General features: G+C 46.4%; 1 protein-coding gene across 1 annotated transcript in view; it reads right to left on the reverse strand.

Moving 5' to 3' along the window:
* Positions 1-20,702: 20,702 nt before the first annotated feature.
* Positions 20,703-26,001, reverse strand: part of ZCCHC24 (zinc finger CCHC-type containing 24) — a 63,611-nt gene continuing 58,312 nt past the window's right edge. The window contains exon 4 of the mRNA XM_034930963.4: positions 20,703-24,856. Within this exon, the coding sequence (XP_034786854.1) occupies positions 24,743-24,856 (114 nt within the window). The 3' untranslated portion in view covers positions 20,703-24,742. The remainder of the gene's footprint in view (positions 24,857-26,001) is intronic.

Genomic DNA, 26,001 nt, shown 5'->3' on the forward strand with positions numbered 1-26,001 from the left:
TTGATGAGCTTATTAGTAAACTTAGCACAGCTGAGGAATGTATCAGTGACCTTAAAGAGGTCAAAAGAAATTAATCCAGATGGAAACACAAAGAGAAATCAGAGTGAAAGAGAACAGAGCATCAAAGAACTATGGGATAATATCAAAATGCCTAGCAGAGGTGTCATTTTAGCCCCAGAATGAGAAAAGAAATGAATGCAGAAGAATAAGTATTTAAAGAAATAAGTGGTAACATTTTTCCAGAATTATTGAGACATATCAAACCACAGATACAAGAAATTCTGAGAACCTCAAGCAGGAAAGACCACACACACACACACACACACACACACACACCAGAATGGCTTAGCATCAAACTATGAAAACCAAAGATAACAAGAAAATCTCCAAGGCAATCTCCCACAACACACACACACCAAAACCGTGAATTACAGAGGAACAAAGATAAAAATGATAGCAGACTTCTCATCAGAAATTATGCAAGTTAAAAACAATGAATTGACAAGTTAATTTTTATTTTTAATTTTTGTGGGTACTTAGTAGGTGTATACTTATGAGGTACATAAGATGTTTCGATTCAGGCATGCCATGTGAAAGGGAAATAAGCACATCATGGATTGAGACTTTAAAGTACTGAGTGGGAGAAAAAATAACCCATCTATTCACAATTCTACAGCCAGGGAAAATACCCTTCAAAAATAAAAGCAGAAAACAAAAGCAAAAATCCTTTCTGACAACAAAGGCAGAACAAATTCACTGTCAGCAGCCCCATGATACAAGCAAGGTTAGAAGAAGTTCTTCAGGAAGAAGTATGATACCAAACAGCAACTTGGATCTACACAAAGAAATGAAGAATTCTGGAAATGGTAAAAAAAATTAAGTATATAAAAGCACTTTCTTTCATTATTTTAAATGCAATTTGACTTAAAAAGATAATCTTTAAAAATAATCCTGCTTTAATTAGGACAAATACCTAATGCAAATGGGGCTTAAAACCTAGGTGATGGGTTGATGGGTGCAGCAAACCACCATGGCATATGTATACCTATGTAACAAACCTGCAAGTTCTGCACATGTATCCCAGAACTTAGAGTAAAATTAAAACAAAAAAAATCATACTTTAACCTTTGTTTCAAAGTCTATCACCGAATTTTAGTATGTGCAAAAGTAAAATGCACGCTAAAATTGCACAAGGAATGAGAGGAAGAAATCAGAAGTAAACTGTTGTAAGATTCTTACGCTATAGTTGAAGTTGTATATTATTTGAATGTAGACTGTGATAAATTAATGACATATGTTGTAAACATGAAAACAACCACTCACTTCTTAAAAGAGATCTATTTACGTTAGTTTCCCATGGCTGCTGTCACAAATTACCATAAACATACTTGCTTAAAACAATACAAATTGGCTGGGCGTGGTGGCTCATGCCTGTAATCCCAGCACTTTGGGAGGCCGAGGCCGGTGGAACACGAGGTCAGGAGTTCAAGACCTGCCTGGCCAAGATGGTGAAACCCCATCTCTACTAAAAATACAACAATTAGCTGGGAGTAGTGGCGGGCGCTTGTAATCCCAGCTACCTGAGAAGCTGAGGCAGAGAATTGCTTGAACCCAGGAGGTGGAGGTTGCAGTGAGCCGAGATTACACCACTGCACTCCAGCCTGGGCGACAGAGTGAGACTCTGTCTCAAAAACAAACAAACAAACAAACAACAAGAACAACAAAAAACCCACAAATTTAAGTCTGAAATGGGTTTCACTGGGCTAAAGTCAAGATGCTGGTAGGTTGCATTATTTTGGAGGCTCTAGGGGAGAGAACATTCCTTGCCTTTTCTAACTTCTCTAGAGGTTGCCTGTATTCCTCGGCTTGTGGCTTCTTCCTCCATCTTCAAAGCCAACATAGCATCATCACCTGAATCTCTGCTTCCATATCATCTTCTTCTCTGACTCTCACTCTCCTACATTCCTCCTGCACTTTTCAGTACCCTTGTGATTACATTGGACCCATTGGGTAATCCAGATAATCTTCCCATATTAAAATTCTTAACTTAATTACATCTGCAAAGTTCCTTTTGCTATGTAAGTTAACACATTCATAGGTAGAAAGAGAGATGAAAGGAACAAAACACAAATGGATAGTATTTGGATGACAATTTAAAATTCAAACATATTATAATAACATTACATGTAAATAGTCTAAATATTGCAATTAAAGCTTATTCTGTTAAGACATATATGGTAAACCCTAGAGAAACTACTAAAAAAAACCCTCAAAAAATATAATGAAAAAAATCACATTTAATTAATGAAAATTTCAATACTATATTGGAAAATATTCACTTGATGCAAAAGACAATATTAAAGAAGAAATAGAGGAACAAAAATGACATGAGACACAAGAAAAACAAAAGGTAAGTTGGCAGATGCAAATCCAAATATGCTAATGATGACATGAAATGTAAATTGATTAAGCAATCTGATCAAAAGACTGAGCTAGACCGCATTAAAAAAACCAGATCCAACTATATGGTGTCTATAGGAGACAAGCTTTTAAATACATACATAAATAGACTGAAAGTAAAAGGATGGAGAAAGACACATTAGCTTATATAACAGCAACCACATGAAAGCTAAAGTGGCTACAATAATATCAAACAAAATATAATTTAAAACAACAAATGTTACTGGAGGCATGGTGGCTCACACTTGTAATCCCAGCACTTTGGGAGGCTGAGGTGGGAGAATCACTTGAAACCAGGAGTTCAAGACCAGCCTAGACAACATAGTGAGAACTTGTCTCTATTTAAAAACAAAACCAAACAAATGTTACTGGAGATAAAGAGGGACATTTTATAATGGTGAATTCATTGGAGAGATATAACAATTAGATACATATATGTGCCCCATAAAAGAATACCAAAGTACCCGAAGCACAACCTGACAGAAATAAAGGGAGAAATAACAATTTAACAATAATAGAGACTTCAATAATGAATAGAACAACTACACAGAAGATTAACAGGGAAAGAGGACTAGAACAAAACTGTACATAAACCAGAACTAGCAGACATCAATAGAACCCTCCGCCTAACAACAACAAAGGGTACCTTCTTCTCAAGCACACGTAGAACCTTCTCTAGGGCAGGCCATCTGGCTAGACTATAAACAAACCTCTGTACATTTAAAGGACAGGAATAATGTGACGCATGTTTTCCAAGCACAATGGAATGAAATTAAAAGTCAATTGCAGGGAAAATTTGAGGGAACTCATAAATAAGTAGACATTAACAATTAAACAACACAGATCTTCTGGGATGCAGCTAAAGCAGTGATTAGAGGAAAACTTATAACTGTAAATGCCTACATTAATGAAGAATAAAGGTTTCGAATGAGTAACCTAATCTTTCATCTTAAAACACTGGGAAAAGAAGACAAAATAAACCCAGAGCAAGAAAAAGGAAGGAAATAAATATTAAGGCAGAAATTAATAAAATAGAGATGAGAAAAGCTGTAGAGAAAAATCAATGATCCAAAAGCCAGCTTTTCATAGAAAGATCAACAAAATTGACAAACCTTTAGTCAGTTTGATGAAGAAAAGAGAGAGAAGACTCAACTTAGTTGAATTATAAATTAAAGAGGGAATATTATTACCAGCCTTTCAGAAAGAAAAAGGATTAAAGAGGACTAGTATGAACAATTATATTGCAACAAATTAGGTAACTTACATGAAATGCACAAATTCCTAGAAAGACACAGACTTCAAAAATAAATAAGCTGAATAGACCGCTAGTAAGTGAAGAGACTAAAGCAGTAATCAAAATCTACCTGCAAAGAAAAGCCTAGGTCCAGATGGCCTCTGGGCTGCATTCTACCTATCACTCAAAGAAGAATTAATACCAATTTTTTACCAACTCTTCCAAAAAACAGAAGAGAAGGGAACAGTTTCCCTGTTATTCTATGAGGCCAGTATTACCCTGATGTCAAAACCAAAGACATCACAAGAGAAGAAAACTATGGACCAATATCGCTTATGAATATGGCCACAAAAATCCCCAACAAAATACTAGCAAATGAATACAGCAACATATAAAACGAATTATACATCTTGACCAAGTGTGATTTATCCCAAGGGTGTAAGGTTGGTTTAACATCTGAAAATCTATTAATATAATATATATTATAATTACATAATATGTAATAGCGTATAATATAATTTCAATAGAATAAAAACAAAAATTACATGATTATCTTAATAGATGCAGAAGAAGCATTCAACAAAATCCAAAACCCTTTCATTATTAAAAAAAAAAAACCACTGAATGAGCTAGCAATAGAAGGAATCTTTCTCAATATGTAAAGGACATCCATGACAAACCTAGAGCTAACATCATATTTAATGGTGAAAGACTGAATGCTTTCCCCTTAAGATCAGAAGTAAGACATGATATTTGCTTTTGCTTTTGGAACTTTTTTTTTTTTTTGACACAGGGTCTTACTGTGTTGCTTAGGCTGGAGTGAGTGCAGAGCTGGAGTGCAGTGCTGCAATCACGGCTCCCTGAAGCTTGACCTTCCAGGCTAAGGTGATCATCCCACCTCAGCCTCCTGAGTAGCTGGGACCACAAGCACACACCACCACACCTGGCTAGTTTTTTGTTTTTGTTTTTGGTAGAGATGGGGTTTCGCCATGTTGCCCAGGCTGGTCTGAAACTCCCGGACTCAAGCGGTCTATCCCCTTGGCTTCTCAGAGTGTTGGGATTATAGCTGTGAGCCACTGCACCCAGCTTGCTTTTGGAACTTCTGTTCAGAATTGTACTGGAGTCTGTAGTTGGGGCAATTAGGAAAAACAAAGAAGCATCTGGTTCATAAAGGAAGAAATAAAACTGTCTCTACTGTCAGATTACATAATATTTTACATAGAAAAGCTTAAGGAATCCACTACAAATTATTACAACTCATAAAAAAGTGTATCACAATTGCAGGATATAAGCTCAACATACAAAAAAATCAGTTGTATTTTTATACACTTGCAATGATAAATCCAAAAATGGAATTAAGATAATTCTATCCACAATAGAATACTTAGGAATAAATTTAACAACAAAAGTGCAAAACATATTCTGAAAACTACAAAACATGGTTGAAAAAAATAAAGAAGATCTAAACAAATGAAAAAACATTCCATATTCATGGATTGGAAAACTTAATATAGTTAAGATGGCAGTACTCCTCAAATTTATCTACAGATTCAATGTAACCCTTATCAGAGTCTCAGATGACTTCCTTATACAAATTGACAAGCTGATTCTAAAATTCATACAAAATTATAAGGGGTCCAGACTGACTTAAACAATCCCCAAAAACAATAATAAAATAGGAGTACTCACACTTCCTGATTTCAAAACTTATGAAAGCAATGATAATAAAGACAGTGTGGTATTGGCAGAAGGATAGATATGAGTAGAATTGAGATTACAGAAATAAACTCATACATCTATGGTCAACTGATTTTCAACAAAGATCCCAAGAGCATTCAGTGGGAAAAGAATAATCTTAACAAGTGGTGCTGGGACAACTGGATAATCACATAGAAAAGTATAAATCTCAACCCTTACCTCACATCATAAACAAAAATTAACTCAAAATGATCAAAGAAGCCTAAACCCCCAAAATAAAGCAAGACCCCCATCTCTACAAACAAAACATAGCCAGTTGTAGTGGCACACCTATAGTGCCAGCTACTCAGGAGACTGAGGCGGGAGGATCACTTGAGCCCAGCATTTTGAGGCTGTACTGAGCCATGATGGCACCACTGCACTCAGCTTGGGCCACAGAGTGAGACCCTCTCTAAAATAACAAAAACAACAACAACAAAAATGGATGAAAGACCTAAACATAAGGGCATAACTAGATAACTTTTTAAAGAAAATATAGGGATAAATTTTTGTGACATGCGCAAACATCGTGTCTTATTCCTGATCTTAAGAGGAAAGCATCCAGTCTTTCAGATTTGCCAAATGATTCATAGATATGAAACCAAAGCATGAGCAACAGAAGGGAACAAAAATAGAAAAAGATAGATTAAGACTTCATCAAAATTTAAAACTTTTGTGGTTCTCCCACACAATGGAAGAAAATATTTGCAAATCATATATCAGATAAGGGACTTGTTTTTAGAATATATGAAGAGCTCTGACAACTCCATGATAAAAAGACAAATATCCCAATTTTAAAACATGCGAAAGATTTGAACAGACATTTCTCCAAAGAAGATGTACGATTGGCCAATAAGCACATGAGAAGATGCTCAACCTCATTAGTCACCAGGGAAACACAAATCAAACCCACAATGAGATACCGCTTTATACCCGCTAGGGTGGTTAGATTAAAAAGTCAGATAATAATAAATGTTTGCAAAGATGTGGAGAATTTGAAACTCTCGAGCATTGCTGTGGGATACAAAATGGTCCAACTGCTTTGGAAAACTGCCTGGCAGTTTCTGAGATGATTAAAGATAGAGTTATCCTATGACCCAGCAATACTATTCCTAGGTATGCACCCAAGAGAAATGAAAACGCGTCCATAGAAAAACCTGTACACAAATGTTTATAGCAGCATTATTCATAATGGTCAAAAGGTAGAAACAACCCAAATGTCCATCCATGGGCAAATGGATAAAGAAAATGTGGCATAGCCATACAACGAAATAGAATTTGGTTATAAAAAGAAATGAAGTACTGATACCTGCTACAACCTGGATGAACCTTGAAAACATTATACTATGTGAAGGAAGTCAGTCACAAAAGACAACATAGTATATGATTCCATATGACGTGTCCAGAATAGATAAATCCATAGAGATGGAAAATAGATTAGTGGTTGTTTAGGGTTGAAGAGAGTAGATGGGGCAGGGTATCAATGCATGTTGGCTGAAGTTACAAGGGTTCTTTATGGGATGATAAAAATGTTCTAAAATTGACTTTTGTGATTGTTGCATATATCTGTGAATATACTATCAACATTTTCATGGGTAAATTGTATAGTGTGTGAACTATATCTCAGTGAATCTGTTTAAAAATATGTATAGACAGTCCCTGACTTATGATGGTTCAACTTACAGTTTTTTCAGCTTTACAATATGCATTCAGTAGAAACTGTACTTTGAGTACCCATAGGACTATTCTGTTTTTACTTTTGGTACAGTATTCCATAAATCACATGAAATATTCAGCACTTTCTTATAAGATAGGATTTGTGTTAGATGATTTTGCCCAACTGTGGGCTAATGTAAATGTTCTGAGCACATTTAAGGTAGGCCAGGCTAAACTCTGATGTTTGGTAGGTTAGGGGTATTAAATGCATTCTCAACTTATGACATTTTCAATTTACATTGCGCTTATCAGGATGTAACCCCATCACAAGTTGAGGAGCATCTATATCAGCAAAGTCTCACAATTCTTTGGGTGTGTAAGCTGTTTCCTCTGGAATCCTGCTGTTCCTCTGGAAAATGCTGAGATTCGACACCTATTATGGGTCTGGGGAGTGACTGTAGCAGGCCTTGAGCATCCCCTTTCAAACCTTATGAGGTTATCACAGTGTTTTTAAGCAAAGAAGTGTCTTTTCCTCAGACACAGGAGAGCAAGCTAATTCCATTGGTAAGGAAGAAACAGAGTAGCTTGAGGGTTCAAGCTGTTGGTTTCATTTTGATCCAATCAGGCGACTCCATTCCAAATTTCAGGATCTCATTTGAGACAAGGTCTCACTCTCTTGCTCAGGCTGGAGGGTGGTGGCACAATCAAGTCAAGTCACTGCAACCTTGACTTCCTGGGCTCAAGTGATCCTCCTGCCTCAGCCTCTCGAGTACCTGGGACTACAGGCATGCACCACCATGCCTGGCTAAATAAATTTTATTTTATATTTTATTTATTTTATTTTAATTTTATTATTTTATTTTATTTTTGTTTAGTAGGGAAGAGGTCTCACTATGTTGTCCAGGCTGGGATCTCATTCTTTTTGTATTTTCTGTTTGTTTGTTTGTTTGTTTGTTCGTTTTTTCAGATGGAGTTTCACTCTTTTTGTTCAGGCTGGAGTGCAATGGTGTGATCTCAGCTCACTGCAACAACCTCTGCCTCCCAGGCTCAAGTAATTCTCCTGCCTCAGCCTCCTGAGTAGCTGGGATTACAGGCACACATCAGCATGCCTGGCTAATTTTGTATTTATAGTAGAGACAGGGGTTCACCATGTTGGCCAGGCTGGTCTCAAACTCCTGACCTCAGGTAATCCACCCGCCTCGGCCTTCCAAAGTGCTGGGATTACAGGCATGAGCCACTGCGTCCAGCCTGGGATCTCATGTTTTTCATCAATGCCCTTTCACATGAAAAACTTTGTGAAAAACTTGGTGAAACTGTGAATTGAAATGATGTTGTAATTTAGCAACCTATGTGGTAAAATTTTTGTTTGATTTTAAGTGCTATTAGCCTAGTGCCTACAAGAAATAAGATAATCTTTTAGAGTTATCATGGAAGCTTTCTGGTTCTCAGGCTGTAATATAACCAGAAACTTTCTGGTTCTCTGGTTTATGCCAAGAATTAAAGAACACAAGTTCTAAATTTTCTTTTGGTAAGCAATCAAGCGTCCTCAAAAGAATTTTCCTCACATCCCAGTCTTTATGGTCATGATTACTACTGTAATGGTCAAGTGCTGCTGTCACCTGGTCTCCCAAGGCACATGCTTCTCTTGTCACTTAATTACAGGTGACAGCATAATTAATTGTGATGTCACTGCATGCCACGGATTACTAACATACCATTTCCCACTGGTAGATATGTTGGAGTCCAAAAGCACAGCAAAATACGTCTCCAAATCTTATCTTGGTGGGGTTATCTTCTGGGACCACTTCTGGTATCAATTCCATATAGTCAGAGTCCAAACAGGAGACAGAAACAACACAGTAGTTTTAACAGGGAATATGTAAAAAAATTATTAATTATAACAGGAGTTTACCAACTAAAGGAAAAAGAGAATACTGAAGACTAAAGTACTATGACGCTGCCACATCCTCCTCTCTGAGAAACACCCAAGAATGATCAATACATACTATTTAAAAAAAAAAAAAGACTAAAGTATTTCTCCAGTGCCCTGTACTGATAAAGCTTCATATAATTCCAGATGGCAAGGGAGAACAATTACAGTATTACAAACAGAACAATGTAGGGAGGACTTAGAACTAAGAGACAATGGACTGATAATGGTGCATTGAGCATTGCTTTCTTATCAAATCTGACAATCTCTGCCATTCAATTAAATGTTTATCACTTATATTTAATGTAATTCTCAATATAGTTAAATTTAAACCAACCATCTTGCTATTTATTTTGTTTGTCCCATCTGCCTTTTGTTCTCTTCTTGCCTTTTTTTGGATTGAGGTTTTTCTCCAAATTGATTTCATTTTTATCACCATTATTGGCTATTTGTTTATATATATGTATAAAATGACAAGTGTTGATGAGGATGTGGAGAAACTGGAACCCTCATACATTGTTGGTGGAAATGTAAAATGTCACAGCTATATATACATATATATGATATATATATATAAATATATGTAATATATATAAAAATATATATTTAAGAGCTGGGGTCTCACTCTGTAACCCAGGCAGTAGCACAATCATAATTCACTGCCATCTTGAACTTCTAGCCTGAAGAAATCCACTTGCCTTAGCCTCTCAAAGTGTTGGAATTACAAATGTGAGCCACCATGCTCAGCCTAATTATTCAGTCTATATTTTTAGTGGTTTCCCTAGGATTTACTATATATTGTTTAACTTATCAAAGACTAACTGCAAATAGTATTATACCACCTTACGTATTATGTATATATTGCTGAATCAAATGATTAGGTTTAACTTTTTTAGGAATTGCCAAATTGTTTTCCAAAATGGCTGTGACACTTTACATTTCCACCAACAATGTAGAGGGTTCCAGTTTCTCCACATCCTCATCAACACTTGATATTATCTATCTTTTTTTATTCTTGCCATCCTAGTGAGTGTGAAGTGCTACTTCATTTATTTCTGACTTGCATTTCTCTGATGATTCATGAGGCTGAGCATCTTCTCATGTACTTATTGGTCAGTTGTATATTTTCCTTGGAGATGAGTCTGTTCAGATCCTTTGACTTTTTTAACTGGGCTATTTGTGTTTGTACTTTTGAGTTGCCAGAACTCTTTATATATTCTAAATACAAGTTCCTTATCAGGTATATGATTTTCATATACATTCTCTCATTATGTAGGGTGTTTCTTCACTGTCTTGATGGTGTCCCTTGAAGCACAAAAATTTTAAATGTGGATGAAGTCCAATTTATTTTTGTTTTCAAAAGCACTTTAGGCTTCCACACACTATTTCAAAAATAAAATAAAATAAAAGTTCCTTTGTGGAGAGATTTGGATATCTTTCTCTTATAGATTGTTTCTCTTTCTGATGAGCCAGTATTCTGGGGGCTGGGCAGGGTGGTAGCCTCTGATATTCTTGGCTTTCCTCTCCTAGCATAGAACCTGTGCTCTATGAGTGAGCTGGAGCAAGATTTGGGGTCCCAGTGTTTTTGGCCTTCTGAATCTGGGATGGAGCCACTATTCTATGGGTTAGGGCTGGGTGTAGAAAGAAACCCCCCACTTCTCAGCTGCACTCATCCAGAATTTAGCTTCTTTAACTTGGAGTTGGGAGAGATGGGCAAAATGTTATTGGTCTGCCTCTCCCACTAATATGTGAAAATACTTGATTGGGAAGTGAGGGGAGAGGGAGCCTTGTCTTTTTGGCCACCCTCACCTTATGAGAAGATTCCATTAAGCTGAGCTGAAGGTGAAGGAAAAGGGAATAGTTATGTGTCAAATGCCATAGACCTGCTGTCCTTATTGAGTTAGTTTTAGTGACGTCCCCACATACTATCTTTATAGTCATGATTACTGTCATGGTCAAGGGCTGCTTTTGCTCCTGGCCGGGAGATGAGCTCAAAGGTGAGCCAGGCCAAGGAGATGCCCCAAGGCAGAGTGGGAGCCTGACTTTCTTCATTTGCTCTATATCCTTAGGACAACTTCCAGAGACTTTAAAGGTTAATTTTTAAAAAGCAGTTTTCACCAACATTGCTTGTTTCACAGGCAAGTGGGCTCATGGAACTCTTCACATTGCCTCCAAGAAGTGGAACTCTTCACTTTTTTACTTTTAAGTTATTTGTATCTTTATGTTTCAAGTTGAATCTATTAAAAGGAATAACCTTAGACAAGTTAAATTTAACAGTTTAATTGAGCAAAAAGTGATTCATGGATCAGACAGTTTTCGGAACCAGAACAGGCTCTAAGAACTCCAGCCTGAAGTGTGGTGGGATACCCACATTCCCCTCCCAAGAGAAAGCAGCCAGGCCAGGTGCCCTCAGAGAGCGCCGGAGGAGGAAGGTGGGTCTGGCCTCAGCCTTCTTCTCAGTTTCAGTCTCCCACACCAGGCCCTCCCAGGTCTAAGCAGGAGAATCTCAGACTGTTCCTCCCCACAATTGTGCAAGTGCTTACTGGACCCCATGCCCAAGAGAGCTGTGTGGTCCCCCATGCCCCTTTCTAGCACTAGCCTAATAAATTGTATTGATGACCCCAGGGCAGCTTGTAGGCTCTATCAACTCATCATGGAATAATCGACTTGGAAGCTTGTCAGAGCGAAGGATTCGAGATGGAGCCCAATGCCTGAGTTTGATACATTGGGACTGAGGCCTGGAAGATCACAAGGATGTGATCAAAGACAACAAGAATAGGAAGACAAATAGAAAAAATACAAAGACAAATACCACAAGATCTCACTCATTTGCGGACTTTAAAAAGCTGATGTCATAGAAGTAGAGAGTGTAATAGTGGTTACTATCTGCTGGGGAAGGAAGGTGGGATGGGGGAGATTGGCCAACAGGTACCAAATTACAGTTAGATAGGAGGAATCAGTTCTGGTCTTTTCTTGCACAGTAGCATGACTGTAGCTAAGGACATTGTATTGTATATTTCAAAATAACTGGAAGAGAGGGTTTTCAGTGTTCTCACTACAAAGAAATGATAAATGCTTGAGGTGATGAATAAGCTTATCACCCTGATTTGATCATTACACAATGTACGCATGTATCAAAACATCATACTGTGTCCCATAAATATGCATCATTAAGAGTCATTTAAAAATAAAAAAAATTTTAAACCCAGTGGCCTGAGATCTGAGTCAAACCCTGGCTCTCCTGACTCCAGATCTTCCCACTGTACCAAACAGAAAGGTGATTAAGAAAAAAGATTGGTCAGGCACAGTGGCTCATGCCTGTAATCCCAGCACTTTGGGAGGCCCAGGCAAGAGGATCACTTAATTCCAGGAGTTCAGGACTAGCCTGGGCAACACAGTGAAACCCTGCCTCTACAAAAAATACAGAAATTAGCTCAGCATAGTAGTGTGCGCCTGTAGTCCCAGCTATTCCAGAGGCTGAGGAGGGAGGATTGCTTGAGCTCAGGAGGTTGAGGCTGCCATGAGCTGTGGTAAAGATTGTGCCACGTGTGCACCCCAGCCTGGGCAACAGAGTGAGACTCTGTCTCATAAAGAAGAAAAGAAAAAAGATTGACTTGTAAAACCAAGAATGCTTCAGACCCTTCAACAGGGAGTTGATAAGTATGTTAACCAACAAAGGAATACAGCTATTAGACAAATGAGAAAGGTCTCTCTGTTAACAGGGAAAGATGATGATGATGAGTTGAAGCAGGATATGGAACAGCCTGTCAAGTATAATCAATTAACATACACGTGTACACACACACATACACACACACATGCACACACACACAGATTTCTATAAGCAAAAGACTATGGAAGGATATGGCCAAACTCTGGACAGTGCTGGTCTGGGGGATGTTGGGCTACTGGGAATGCTCACACTCTGCTTACTGTCTTTGTTTCCATTTCACATTGTGCAGGCATTGTTTTTATAACCAAGGGCGAAAAACACAATCTTGCCACTTGGCAGGTGCATGAGGCCCAGGTATCCCTGAACTGGGGAGGTCAGGGTTTACCTGGGACTTGGGAGAAAAAAAAAAAATCCCCTTTTGTCCCCTGCACTGGTTCCCTGCCATCTGGAAGTTGCAGTTTTCAGCTTCGGCCACCAGAGGGCAGCAGGGAACCAGCTGATTGCTGCGAGAGGCTGGAACGCTGGAGAATTCTGAGCTGGCAAGTTTGTTGGGGTGGGGCAGGCAGACCCAGTGTGAAGCAGCCTCCACCATTGTGCGGGGCTGTGGTCAGGTTCCCAGGGAGAGGATGACCAATTACATGCTGGGCAAGGGTCCTTTGCCTCAGCACAATGGGTAAACTGAGGCAGAAGGCCAGTTGGAACTGGACTAATAGGCTGTGGCTGCCTGGGGAGGGGAGATGAATGTCCCACAGGCCAGAGAGAGTCAAGAGACCCAAGTCCCTCCCTGGGGCTTCTCTTTGTCATCCTGTCAGGGTGAAGGTTCCAGAAAGCATGGCTCAAGGGCTAACAAGTGGAGGCAGAGACAGAGGGGATCATGGGGCCCATTTAGAGGTAGCACAGGCTGAAGTGGCCATACCCCTCCATGACCAGAGCAGTAGCTAACAATTCCTGAGCACATCTCATGTGCCAAGGGCTTAGCCATTGTATCTCAACTAATCTCAACGGTGACCTCGGGTAGGTAGAAGGGTATTAGTATCTCCATTTTACAAGGGAGGAAACTGAGACTCAGAGAGGGAAGGTGGCTTGCTTAAGATGGCGGCTGATAAGTAGCGATGTTGTCACTCAGGGTCCAGCCCCTCTGGCCCCAGAGTTCTTGCCCAGGATAAGAGTGCAGAGGGAGATGGAGTTCCAGGCAGGCGCCATGGTCCTGGACTTACAAAGCAGGACTTGGACCCCGGGTTGCCCCACCATCTGCAGGAGCTGAGTGTGGAGGGTTGTGGGGCCCCCGCTAGTGACCAGGGAGAGGATGGGGGTTGTTGAGAAGATGGTAGAGGGGAATCTCAGCTCCCAGCTTTGAGTGCTTCTGGGATGGGGCACGGGGAGGGTAACTGGCCTTAGTACAGGGCTCCAGGAGGCTGTAGGGCCAGGCATGGAAGGGAAGGAGGAGCAAGTGTCCAGGGAGAGACGGCACAGGGGCCTGGCCTGGCTCGATCACGCTGGACACAGTGGGAACAGGAGCAGAGCTGCCCCCACCCCCAGGAGCTCCTGAAAACTTAGTAAGGAAGGAGGTGGAGGGAGGGCTGGGGCTCCCCTGGGTTCTGGCTTCCACATAGGCCTTCAACAACCATGGGGCCGGCCCTAGATGGATCATGACTCAGCTACTACAGGGAGGTAGGCAGGCCAGGTTGGGCAGTGAGGAGAGGCCAAGGACAGACAGAGAGGGCTAAGGGAAGGCCGGTGGCTGCCTGGCTGTCTGGGAGGGCAGTATAACAGCAGGAAGCAGCAGGAGGCAGGGGTTAGGCCTGGGCCTGAAATGCCCCTGGGGTTAGGGAGTGGAGGGGGAGAGGTTCTGGGAGGGGTCGGGGGGGACTTTGCTACTTACTACCTCTATGATCTTGGACAAGTCACTTCACCTCTCTGAACCTCGGCTTCCCCATCTGTAAAATGGGAATCCTTATAGTACCCACCTCCCAGGGCTGTTGCAAGGACAAAAACTGATGTGTGTGAATCACTAGCACCATGGCTGCCACACCAGCTCCTGGCTGGATGTTGGCAGTGACTCTTACACGCTCGTTTACTCCACATTGAACCTGACAGTGTGCCAGGCCACAGTGAGCAGTGGAGGTTGGCAGTGAAGCAAGCCCAAGTAGCCCCTCTAGAGGAGGTAGTCAGGACTGTGGAGCATGCTGCGTGGGGTGAAGATGTGGAGGGACCCGGCTCCCACTCTGCCTTGGGGCATCTCCTCGGCCTGGCTCACCTTTAAGCTCACCTCCTGGCCAGGAGCAAAACCAGACACAAAGCAGAGAGAGCAGTACAGCAGATCCCAGGTTCTCCTCCGGACCCTATTCCAGATTGTTTAAGAGCAAAGCCCAGACACTGCCTCATTTCACCCGTAAATTCTCCAAAATTTAAGACAGAACATTTTTTACATGATCCCAGTGCCATTATGACACCGAACAAAATGCAGATTCTCTCAACTGCGTCAACTGTGAGAATGAACTTTTGCTCACTGTGTGCAAGGCCTGGGTGTGACATTGCCTGCCTACCTGGGGTCCTCAGCCCATGGGAAGGCCTCAGGGCCTGTGGGGAAGGAGATGAGCAGATTCACGTGACATTCGTTACCCTGCTGGGCAGGAGGATCCCCACCCTACTGCAGTGCCCTTCCAGCTGGAGAGGGGCCCCAGGCCCGCTGCCCCCATGGGACTCCTGATGGTCTGTGGCTGTGTGTGTGGGCTGTGCATGTGTGAATATGTGCAGGCTTGAGTGTGCAAATGGGTGTGTATGTGAGGGTGTCAACAGTGTGAGATGTGTATGAGTGCATGTGTGAGATGCATGTGAGTGCGTGTGTGAGATGTGTGTGGGTGTGAGATTGTGTGTGCATGTGAGATGTGTGAGTGCACGTGTGAGATGTGAGTGCCTGTGTGAGATGTGTGTGTGAGATGTGTGAGTGTACGTGAGATGTAAGTGCGTGTGTGAGATTTGTGAGTGCATGTGTGAGATGTGTGTGCACATGTGAGATGTGTGAGTGCATGTGTGAGGTGTGTGCACATGTGTGTGGGTGTGAGATGTGTGAGTGCACGTGTGAGATGTGAGTGCCTGTGTGAGATGTGTGTGTGCACGTGAGATGTGTGAGGGTGTGCATGTGAGATGTGTGTGTGCACTGCGAGATGTGTGTGTGCATGTGGGAGATGTGAGTGCGTGTGTGAGATGTGTGTGCACATGAGATGTGTGAGGGTGTGCATGTGAGGTGTGTGAGTGCACGTGTGAGGTGTGTGGGTGTGCATATGAGATGTGTGAGGATGCGTGTGTGAGATGTGAGTGTGCATGTGAGATGTGTGTGGGTGTGCATGTGAGATGAGTGCACGTGTGAGAAGTGAGTGCACATGTGAGATGTGTGAGGGTGCATGTGTGAGATGTGTGTGAGTGCACATGTGAGTTGTGTGAGGGTGCGTGTGAGATGTGTGCATGCGTGTGTGAGATGTGAGGGTGCGTGTGTGATGTGTGGGTGCACGTGTGAGATGTAAGAGGGTGCGTGTGTGAGATGTGTGAGGGTGCACATGTGAGATATGTATGTGGGTGCGTGTGAGATGTGTGAGTGCACGTGTGAGATGTGTGTGAGTGCGCGTGTGAGATGTGAGGGTGCAAATGTGAGATGTGTGAGGGTGCACATGTGAGATGAGGGTCCGTGTGTGAGATGTGTGAAGGTGCACATGTGAGATGTCTGAGGGTGCACGTGTGAGATGTGTGAGGGTGCACGTGTGAGACGTGTGGGTGCGCATGTGAGATGTGAGTGCACGTGAGAGATTTGTGGGTGCGTGTGTGAGATTTGTGGGTACACGTGTGATATGTGTGTGCGTGTGAGATGTGAGTGTGCATGTGAGATGTGAGGGTGCACATGTGAGATGTGTGAGGATTCACGTGTGAGATGTGAGGGTGCATGTGTGAGATGTGTGGGTGTGTGAGATGTGTGAGGGCGCACGTGTGAGGTGTGGGTGCGTGTGTGAGATGTGAGTGTACGTGGGAGATTTGTGGGTGCACGTGTGAGATGTGTGGGTGCACGTGCGAGATGTGTGGGTGTGTGAGATGTGTGTGAGAGTGTGAGATGTGAATGCATGTGTAAGATGTGTGAGGGAGCACGTGTGAGATGTGTGAGTGCATGTGCGAGATGTGTGGGTGTGTGAGATGTGAGTGAGGTGTGGGTGTGTGTGTGAGATGTGTGTGTGAGATGTGCGAGGATGTGTGTGAGATGTGTGTGAGCATGTGAGATGTGAGTGCACTGTGAGATGTGTGAGGGTGCACGTGTGAGGTGTGTGGGTGTGCACATATGAGATGTGTGAGTGCACGTGTGAGGTGTGAGGGTGCATGAGATGTGTGTGGGTGCTTGTGTGATGTGTATGAGATGTGAGTGAGCGTGTGAGATGTATGGGTGCACGTGTGAGATGTGTGTGAATGTACGTGTGGATGAGTGTGCGCATGAAATGTGTGCGGGTGCGAGATGTGTGTGTGCGTGTGAGATGTGTGAGGGTGCCCTGAGATGTGTGTGTGTGTGAGATGTGTGAGGGTGTGGGTGTGAGATGTGTGAGTGTGGGTGTGAGATGTGTGAGTGTGTGAGAGATGTGCGAAGGTGCACGTGTGAGATGTGTGAGGATGCGTGTGTGTGTGGGCAGGGGGGAGCAAGTGGCCCTGACATCTCAGTTGGGATCCAGCCTCAGAACAAACGGCAGGGAAAGTGTCGAGAGTGGCCTTTGTACCCAAGCGCAGCGCGTTCTTGGCTCCCTCCAGTGCTCTGGGGGAGTAGCAAGGACACCTGACTTTGGAGAGATGGCAAGCCCACCTCGGCCCTCATTCCCTTCATCTGGGGTATTCCCTGCCCCTTCTCCCCACTTCCAAACACCTGGGCAGGAGCCGGGCACAGGCTGCACAGGAGGCAGCCCCTGGAAGGGTGGCATTCAGATGCCTAGCCCTGGGTTTACGAGGCTGTAGGGAGGAGGACCAGGGTCTCTGAGGAGGGCAGGTGGGGGCTTGACTCCCCAGCAGACTATGGGTCCCAGGCCTAGCTCAGAGCTCTGGGCCAGGTCCCAGGACACACTGACAGACAGCTGTTTGCTGAAGGAAGGACTGGACAGGCTGGTGGGAATCCGCTCGGCGGCCCTGGTCAGGATCGGAAACAGCGCAGACAGTGGAGGTTGGAGGGTGTGGTGGAGGTCCCTGCTTGTCAATCTGGGGCAGCAGGGCTTCCCCAGGCCTCAGTTTATCCACCCGACATACTGACATGTTGTTCTCTGCCCTGGCTTCTGCCAGGACTGTTAGGAGGATGCATGAGGCCAGAAAACCGGGAGGAACTCCAGCCTATGGCCGGAGTCCAGCGCAGAAGCCGGCTGGTGGCCTGAGCCTGGGAGCTTCAGCACCACAGTGGGGGTGGTGGGAGAGAGGTGGCCACCCCAGGGCTGTGTGCGGGAGCTGCCCAGGTGTCTCCTGCCACTCAGTGTGTCCTGATTGCCCCCAGCTTACAGATAAGGACATGAGGCTCTGTGTCACACATTCCAAGTAGAGCCTTGTCAGGGTCCTGCCAGGGGGGCCCTGGGCTCCCGATGGGCTCTGGTGCTCGGGCGGTTGAGCTCCTGCTGTCTCTCCCCAGGCCAGGTCTCCCCTCTCTGTGTCTGGAGCAGATGCCAAGGGGGCTCCTCACAACCTGGCAACCATCACCACTTGGCACTGACCTGCCCCACCTCCCTTCCTCCTGCCTGGTCTCTTGCCCTTTGAGACCACCCAGCCCTGGACCCTCACTCCTGGTCTGACCTTTGCAACTCTGTCTCTGTCCCAGCTCTGCCCTGACACGCTGCACTGGGAGGTGAGAACTACAAGTTCAATCAAATCCTGGCTCTGCCACCTGCCTGCTGGGTGAGTGTGCTAGGTGAGACCTTTCCCGGTGGGGCCTCAGCTTTAGCCCAGAGCAGGGCCACCCTCTCTGGATCCCTTGCCGGCCATTTCTTTGGTGGACTCTGCTCTCTCCTGGGTCCTCAGCAGCCAGCTGCCTCTGGAAACGGGCACTGAGTCCAACCGGAAATCCTTCCTGTCCAGGGAGTTACTGGTTTCCACGGCTCCAGGAGATGTTGAAATGCAGGCTGTGTTTGCCTTGGGTTTGTGTTCTTTCCACAGAAAACAAAACAAAACAAACACACAGGCGCATGCATACTGCCACACACTCAAAGACAAGGACATGTCATCAAATAACAGCCCTGAAGCCCCAGCCTCAACATGCATGGGTGCCCAGTCAATGCTTATTGGGTGCACAAAAGCACATGGGGCCCTGGGTTCGAGGCCTGGCTCCCTGCGGAATCCCTGGTGTGATCACTGGTCGGATGCTTCTGCCTGAGCCACAGACAGTGGGAACAGGAGACCCACACTCCCCGGGCCCCTCCTGGGTGCAAGCAGTGCGCTTTGTCTTGTGTTCAGTGGGTTGTCTTATCCACACAACACCCCGGGGAGAGCTGGGGCTTGGAGAAGGGGAGAGCCACCCAGTGTCACACAGCTGGGGTGGCAGGGCTGGCCTGGCGGCAGTGTTGAAGGGGACAGGAGGACCCTGAGACAGACACCGGCTCTGTTTCCTCAGATCTGCCCAAGAAGAGCAATAGCCCCACCCAGGCTGCTGGAGGACTTGAGCTGGCAGATGGCATGGTGTGGAGGAGGGGGTCCATTCTCCTCTCACCCTGGCAGAGATGGGTCCCCTCTCCACTCCCTTGCTGGGCCCGACTGGCAGCCACCTGCTTTCAGGCCAGCGACTCTGGCCATTCCACACACTGAGGGCAGGCACCGTGCAGGGAATTCTCTAGATGCAAATCAGCAGGAAGGGGCTTTGTTCTGGGATTTGCTCTGTACCCCAAATAAGACAGGAGGTCTGGCCTTGGTGGCCTCTGTTCCTGCCTGTCCCTCCCCCTTCACATCCATGGTCCCTGACCCCAAGGACTGGCATTTTGTTTTCTCTGCTCCATCTCAGAGGCCACAGTCAGGGGGCGTGGGCTGGCCCATAGGGATGTGCTTTGACTTCTACACTATTCAAAAATCCAGTTAACTCTTTAACTCGTTGCCAAAATTTAAAACATGGAAAATTTCACATAACAACTGGGATTTCCAGTTTTTCTCCGCTGCCCCTCCCTCCCTCCCCAGGCAACAACATTCACAGATAGCAACAGTTGGCTGGAGCTGAGGACCGGGCGCCCCCTTGACAGGACTCTCTGCCCCCTGCCTCCTCTCCATCACCGTGGGTCCCACAGGAACACTAGGGACCATCTGAAGCCCAGTGCTGCTCAACTTTGGATGCACAATGGACTGAGCTGGGGGGCTTTACAAACTCAGACACCCTGGACCACTTCCTTGGCCTCCCTGGGGTGGGACCAAGGCATGATGTTCTTAAAGCCCCGTAGGTGACTCAGGTGAGCAGCAAGGTTGAGAACAGCAAGAGCCGATGCTGGGCTTTGCAGGTGGGTGGCTGCTGATAGTCTTGCTTCGTTGTGGTTCCCCATGACCCTCAGCAGGAGCCCCACCTCATGACAGCCCAGGCTTTGGTCAGAAGAGGGGCCCCTGCCCCGTCTCCCCTGGACTGATCTGTTTGTTCACTGTGTGATGCTCCCTGTCTGGGCCCATATCTTGATCTTGGCCGAGTGTGCCAAGTGGGAGTGGCCCAGGGCTGCCGTCTCTGAGGCAGATTCACTCCTATATATGGTCACCCGGGAGTCCCCCCGCTGAGTGAACGCGTGACCTCATCTGCCGACAATCTCACCCAGTCTGGGGCCAACTTGGGGAGGGCCGTCGCCCTGGAGAGTGTACAGTTGGGGGCAGAGAGGCTGGGAGGAGGCAAATCAATGGCATGGAGGCAGGGCAATGACAAGATGACCCAGACCCAGGGGAGCTGAGGCCAGCCCCAAGTCTCTCTGATGCCTGCCCCGTCTCCTGCCTCTGAAAGAGTCCAGCCTCCCTACATGCTTGCGTGAACAAGGAAACCTGTGAGCCTCTTTTGCTTTTAAAAGTCCTTTTAATACAGCATGAAGAGGCTATATTTCTATAGGCGAGCTGTATACAGATTCTCCAGGAATAAGGCACACAACGGAATGCCATCCCAAGGGCTGCACTTCGGAGACGTCGGAGCCTTCTCCACGCACCTTCTGAGCTGGGCCCACGGGTTCTGTTTTGTCTTTTTAGCTGGACTCACACGTATGGACAGACACAGACACGGACGGGGTCACCGCATGGGGGCGGAGGAGGTCGGACAGCAAGGTTGGCAACAGAGAAGGATAAGCCCGCTGCCACAGCCCCCAGGGGACCGCTTGGCCATCTCGCTGAAGGCTGGAACACCCCCATTTCAGGGTTAGTCGTTGGACTGAGCTACAATGTAGTGAGGTTGGATTAAATATTCGTTTAGAGTAGATTCAAGTCTATTAGATGCTGGAGGGCTGGTGTAAGGGCTCCGGTTGACATTTCCAAGTTCAAGGAGCATGGCCTGGAGGAGGCGTGGCTCAGATGGCAAAGCTCCCGAGCGGCGAGGCCAGGCTTTGCCCCACTTCTTCTGCCCTCCTGGGGCCCTGCTGATTGAGAGCCCTCCCACCAAGCCAAGACGCTGGTGGACCACAGAGGGGCTGGTTAGTCAAACAAGCTGCTTCTTCCCCTTGCCCACTCCCTGCCCCTCTACAAAATTAATAAAACCGTAATAACAAGATAATAAGAAGAAGGTGCAAGAGAATGGATTACAATGCTGTTTGTTATCCTCAGTGGAAGAGGCACAAAGGGGTCACCATTCCCTTTTTCACTATGTATCGAATTATAGCTTCCCTTAAAAAAGGCAATACTTTCCAAAATACACATATGTATAAATACAGGACAAGAACATATTAATAAGTCTAAACACTTGAATAATATGCTGTCTACTTAATACTGATATTTTCATCCAGGAAAAACAACACAGAAAAACAACAATATGGCTTAAAGAATTGCAAAGATTTTTTTTCCTCATCAGAATTATGTACCAACTTCATATAATATTCTATGTAGACAATATTTCCTTCTGAATGTAGTTCAGTTGCATATTTTTACAGACCAAAGCATAGTAAAAAACAAACAAAAACCAACCAAAAACCCAATAACGGGAAACAGAAAAGTTCTCACCATAAATATTTTCTTGCAGCTCAACCAGAAGGTTGGCAAAATACTTCCAGAAATCTTTGTTTGATATTCTCTTGCCCTCCTGAAAGTTCTGAAGTTTTGAAAATGCCTCTCTTTTTGTTTGTTTTAATCTCAAAAATCAAACAATTATATTTTTATTTTCTTTTTCTTTTCTTTTCTTTTTTTTTTTTTTTTAAAAAAAAGGCCCTCAAATATATACAGACAAAAAATTACTGTGAAGATTTTTTCGGGAAAAGCTACCAAATTCAGTGTTGTGAGAAAAACTGGTAACCATGCAGAAATTTTAACATCTATGAATTTTTTTTCCAAAATACACACATATTTTTTTAAAAAAGGAATTCTGTGTCAAGTATAACTCAAAATAAATACAAATTCACAAGTAGAACTATTGAATACTTCATATGGGGTAAACACCATTATCTCCCAACTAGATCGCTAGATCTACCAACTGCAAGCGATTGTCCCTTTTGAACGTACTAAAACCACACACTTTCCCGTCCCCTGGGCTCCTGGCCCTCTGAGCACTTAATTCTCAATGGCACCTGGCCTGCATGGCAGGGACTTTGCTGACCACAAGAGAGTTCCCCAGTTCAGCCAGAGCCGAGTCAAGGGGAGTATGGAGGGTGGGCCTCAAAGCGGGAACCCCAGCCCCCAAGGTGGCTGGCTCTGCACAGATGGCAGGGCAGTGGCTACCTGCTGAACAGCTCACTGGCAAGGTCACTTTGGGGTGATATCCCAACTCCCCTTAGCCCGTGCAGGGAAGCCCTGGCCTCCAGTGGTCTGGGGCCTGGGTTAGTTTTAGGGTGTGGGCCCCCCCACCTTTGCAGCACAGCTGGCAGGCCCCAGGCATCCTTGGGCCAAGGTCCCCCATGGCCGGGTCCCTGGAAGGGTTGGCACAGGCACGCCGCCCACCACTGCGAACATTCTCTTTAGCAGTGCGGTAGGATGACTGTCAGTGGCAGCTTCTCCTTGGGACAGAAGCCTGGGCCGGGGCCAACTCCAGCTCACCTCAACACCTTGGAGAAGACGGGGAACAACGTGCTCGGGGAGTCCTCAGTGGCAGTCCCCAGTGGTGGTAAGGGTGTCCACAGCCTGCTGCCTGGCCTGGAGCAAATACCTTTTTTAAGCGCTCAGAGGGTATGGCCCCTCAAATCCACCCTGCAGCTCCCTGGCTGCAAATACACTCACTCCATCTTTTCAACTCGCTCCCTGGACCCCTGGTTAACACTTCACCGTAACTCCTCAGTTGTACAAAGCATTTTCATTTGAATACAAAAGGCAACTGGACACCAGATGGGCATCCTTGAGCCATGGTAAACACTGAATTTCAGGCCCATTTCTTGGTCTGATTTTTTTTTTTCCCACAGAGGCATAATGTAGGGGCAAAATCAAGAGACCCAGTTCTGACAGCCGGGAGAAAGGAAGGGTCAAGACCATGGAAACGGGGCTTCTCATCCGGGAGACAGAGGAGCGCACGATCCCGCCGCCAGCCAGGACAGTGGGCTCCCTGGCCAGGGACGTGCCACGAGGCCTCTCTGCTCCCTTGGGAGGTAGGAAATTATTGTTTCCATTTTAGAAAAGAGGGGTTCTGTGGCTTGTCTCAGGGTTCTCCATGTCAGGGGCTAGGAGACCAAGGTGAGAAGGAGGGGGCTCCTCCATGTTTGCAGGGGTGGGGGATGAAAAGCAAGGCTGGGGCTGCAGGGGCCAGCAGGGGAGGACTCAGCATCCCTCAGCTTGACTTCCTAAGACACCAAGTGAAGGGTCACGATGCGGGGTACCTGGCACCTGGGAGGTTTCTCCCACCATTCTGGGTGAAACTCCCCAAATAAAGCTCCAGGACACAGCACCGGCCAGCCTGAATCCCAGAACAACAGAGCTGAAATGGGCCCTCTGCTCTCTAGTGTTATGCTGTCATTTAACTAATGGGGAAACTGAGGCCTGGAGATGCGAAGTCCTTGCCCAAGGTGACACAATGCGTCGGCAGCAGGGCAAAGACTTGAGCCGAGGTCTCCAGAACACCAGGCTTGTGTCCTTTCTGCTAGAACAGACACGCTGGGCTTCCACACTGGGCCCAGCTATCTTGATGTGGACCCCCAGAGTGGGTGGGAGGCAGAGGGGAAGGAAAGGGAGTGGGGCTGACAAAACCTAAGGCAGTCTGGTGGGGGTTGTGGGAGGGGCTGCCCCACGTTCCCCAGGACGCATCTGTCCAGCATTCTGTGCCTCCCCTATGCCTAACCCCTCCTATCTGGGTCCATAGGGTGGGGAGGGGGACACACCCAGGTGCAATGCCAGTGATGTCAGAGGGGGTCCGGATTTGGGGCTTAAGGTGGGCAAGGGACAGAGAGGTCCACTCCCCAGCAGCTGTTGGAACACATGTCCCCTTGCCATGATTGCTGACTCAGGAAAGAGGGATTTCCGAGAGTGGCTTTCCATACAGGGCAAACCGGAAGGTTCTGGGTGGGGGCAGGCGGCCTGTCTGGTCTGGGGAGGTTTGGGATTCACAGTAAATTTAGTGCACCTGTGGCCAATACAAGGCTGCTCACCCCAAAGAGGCTCTCAGAGGAGAGCCTGTGGGGACACCCAGGGCTCCTGGACATGGGCTTTTGCTTGCCTTTGTCCCCTCCACTGAGACCCCAGGCCCGCCTGCAAAAAGCCCCAGACTCCCTGCTTTCCCTGGCCTGTTGGGGGCAGCAATGTCAGTAACACTGTTTGTCAACACACACAAGACAAGGACGCTAAGAGCCCCCGGCCCAGCCCCGCAGGCCTGCGAGGGCACCCCATGCACAGGGCGACACGCAGCCCATTGGAGTAGCACAGGGAAACAGCGTCTCCTCGGGCTGGCGGGGGGTGGCTCTGGGTGCGGGCGGGCAGCCCGTCACTGCACACGACGGCAGTAGTAGCCCAGGACCTTGCACTTCTCGCAGAGGTGCTGCGGGTGCTCCTTGCTCTGGTCGGACACGTCCAGGCCATCGGGCTTCTCCAGGGGTCTCTGCAGAGAGAAGGAGGAAGGGGCCCAGGGGAGTGAGGGGAGAGAAAGATAGAAACACAGAGACAGACAGGGAGAGACACACAGAGACAGACAGGTGAGACAGGTACACAGGGAGGGGACCAGACAGAGAGGCACACCTCTACAGAGACAGAGACTGACAGACACAGTGAGGGAGAGACACACACCCGATGAGGGGTGGGGAGAGGGCGCCTGTGGTCACAGGTTGTTTCAGCCACGGTGCCGGGGCCCTCCTGCTGAGCCCGCATGCAGGTGTCTGAGTCCTGGGGCACACAGGTGGGGCCCTAGGCTGGGCCAGGGCTGTGGAGGGGCCTTGTACCTGGCACCCTGGCCATGTGCACTGCTCTGCTCTGCTCTGCCCTGAGTGCTGCCTGAGGAGCCAGCACCTGAAGTTCACGTGAGTCCAGGTTAGAGGCAGGACACGGGTGCAGCCTGTCACATGAGGAAACCCAGGCCCACAGCAACGGAGGCCTGGACCCACATCTCCCGACCCCAGCATCCGGCGCCTCTTCCCTGGCCACTCTCCACTCGCAGCCCTGCTTGTGTGGCCTCAGAACTCAAGGGAAGCCTAACCCAGGCACAGTCACAGCGCTTCGGGCTTGTGGTGAGCGAGCTCCATGAGTGTTGATTGACCCCCACATCTCAGGGCCGGCCCAGTGCCCTATTTGTTGAGGCTGCATGAATGAAACCTCAGTTTTCTAACAAGGAACCTGAGGCCCAGAGAAGGGAGGTGACTTGCCGGGCCTGTCCTCACTGGGTGATCGCAGGGAGCCTCCGTTTCCATATCTGTGAAGTGGGCCATTCACAGTGCCTCATTTGCAGGGGACTGGGAGGATCCAGAGAGACGTCTGGGAGTGTGTCAACTGGACAGCGGAAGGCACAGACGAGCACATTTCTATTAGAGAGGGAGCTTCCCTGCTCGCTCTTTTCCTCCCCTCCTGACTCTCCAAAGCTGGCGAAGACTTGTTTCCCTGGAGAATTTATGGAGGCCATGAGGAACAGCTCCTGAGTGGATGCTTTCTTGGCCAGCTCACGGGGATGCTGCCTTCTGTTCAGCTGGAGCCTCTGCCTGCAGAAGGGTCCCCTGCATGGACATGGGGGGCTCACGGGAAGCTGGTCAGGGCCAG

The sequence above is a fragment of the Pan paniscus genome, chromosome 8 (assembly GCF_029289425.2).
Source record: "Pan paniscus chromosome 8, NHGRI_mPanPan1-v2.0_pri, whole genome shotgun sequence".
Taxonomy (NCBI): Eukaryota; Metazoa; Chordata; class Mammalia; order Primates; family Hominidae; genus Pan; species Pan paniscus.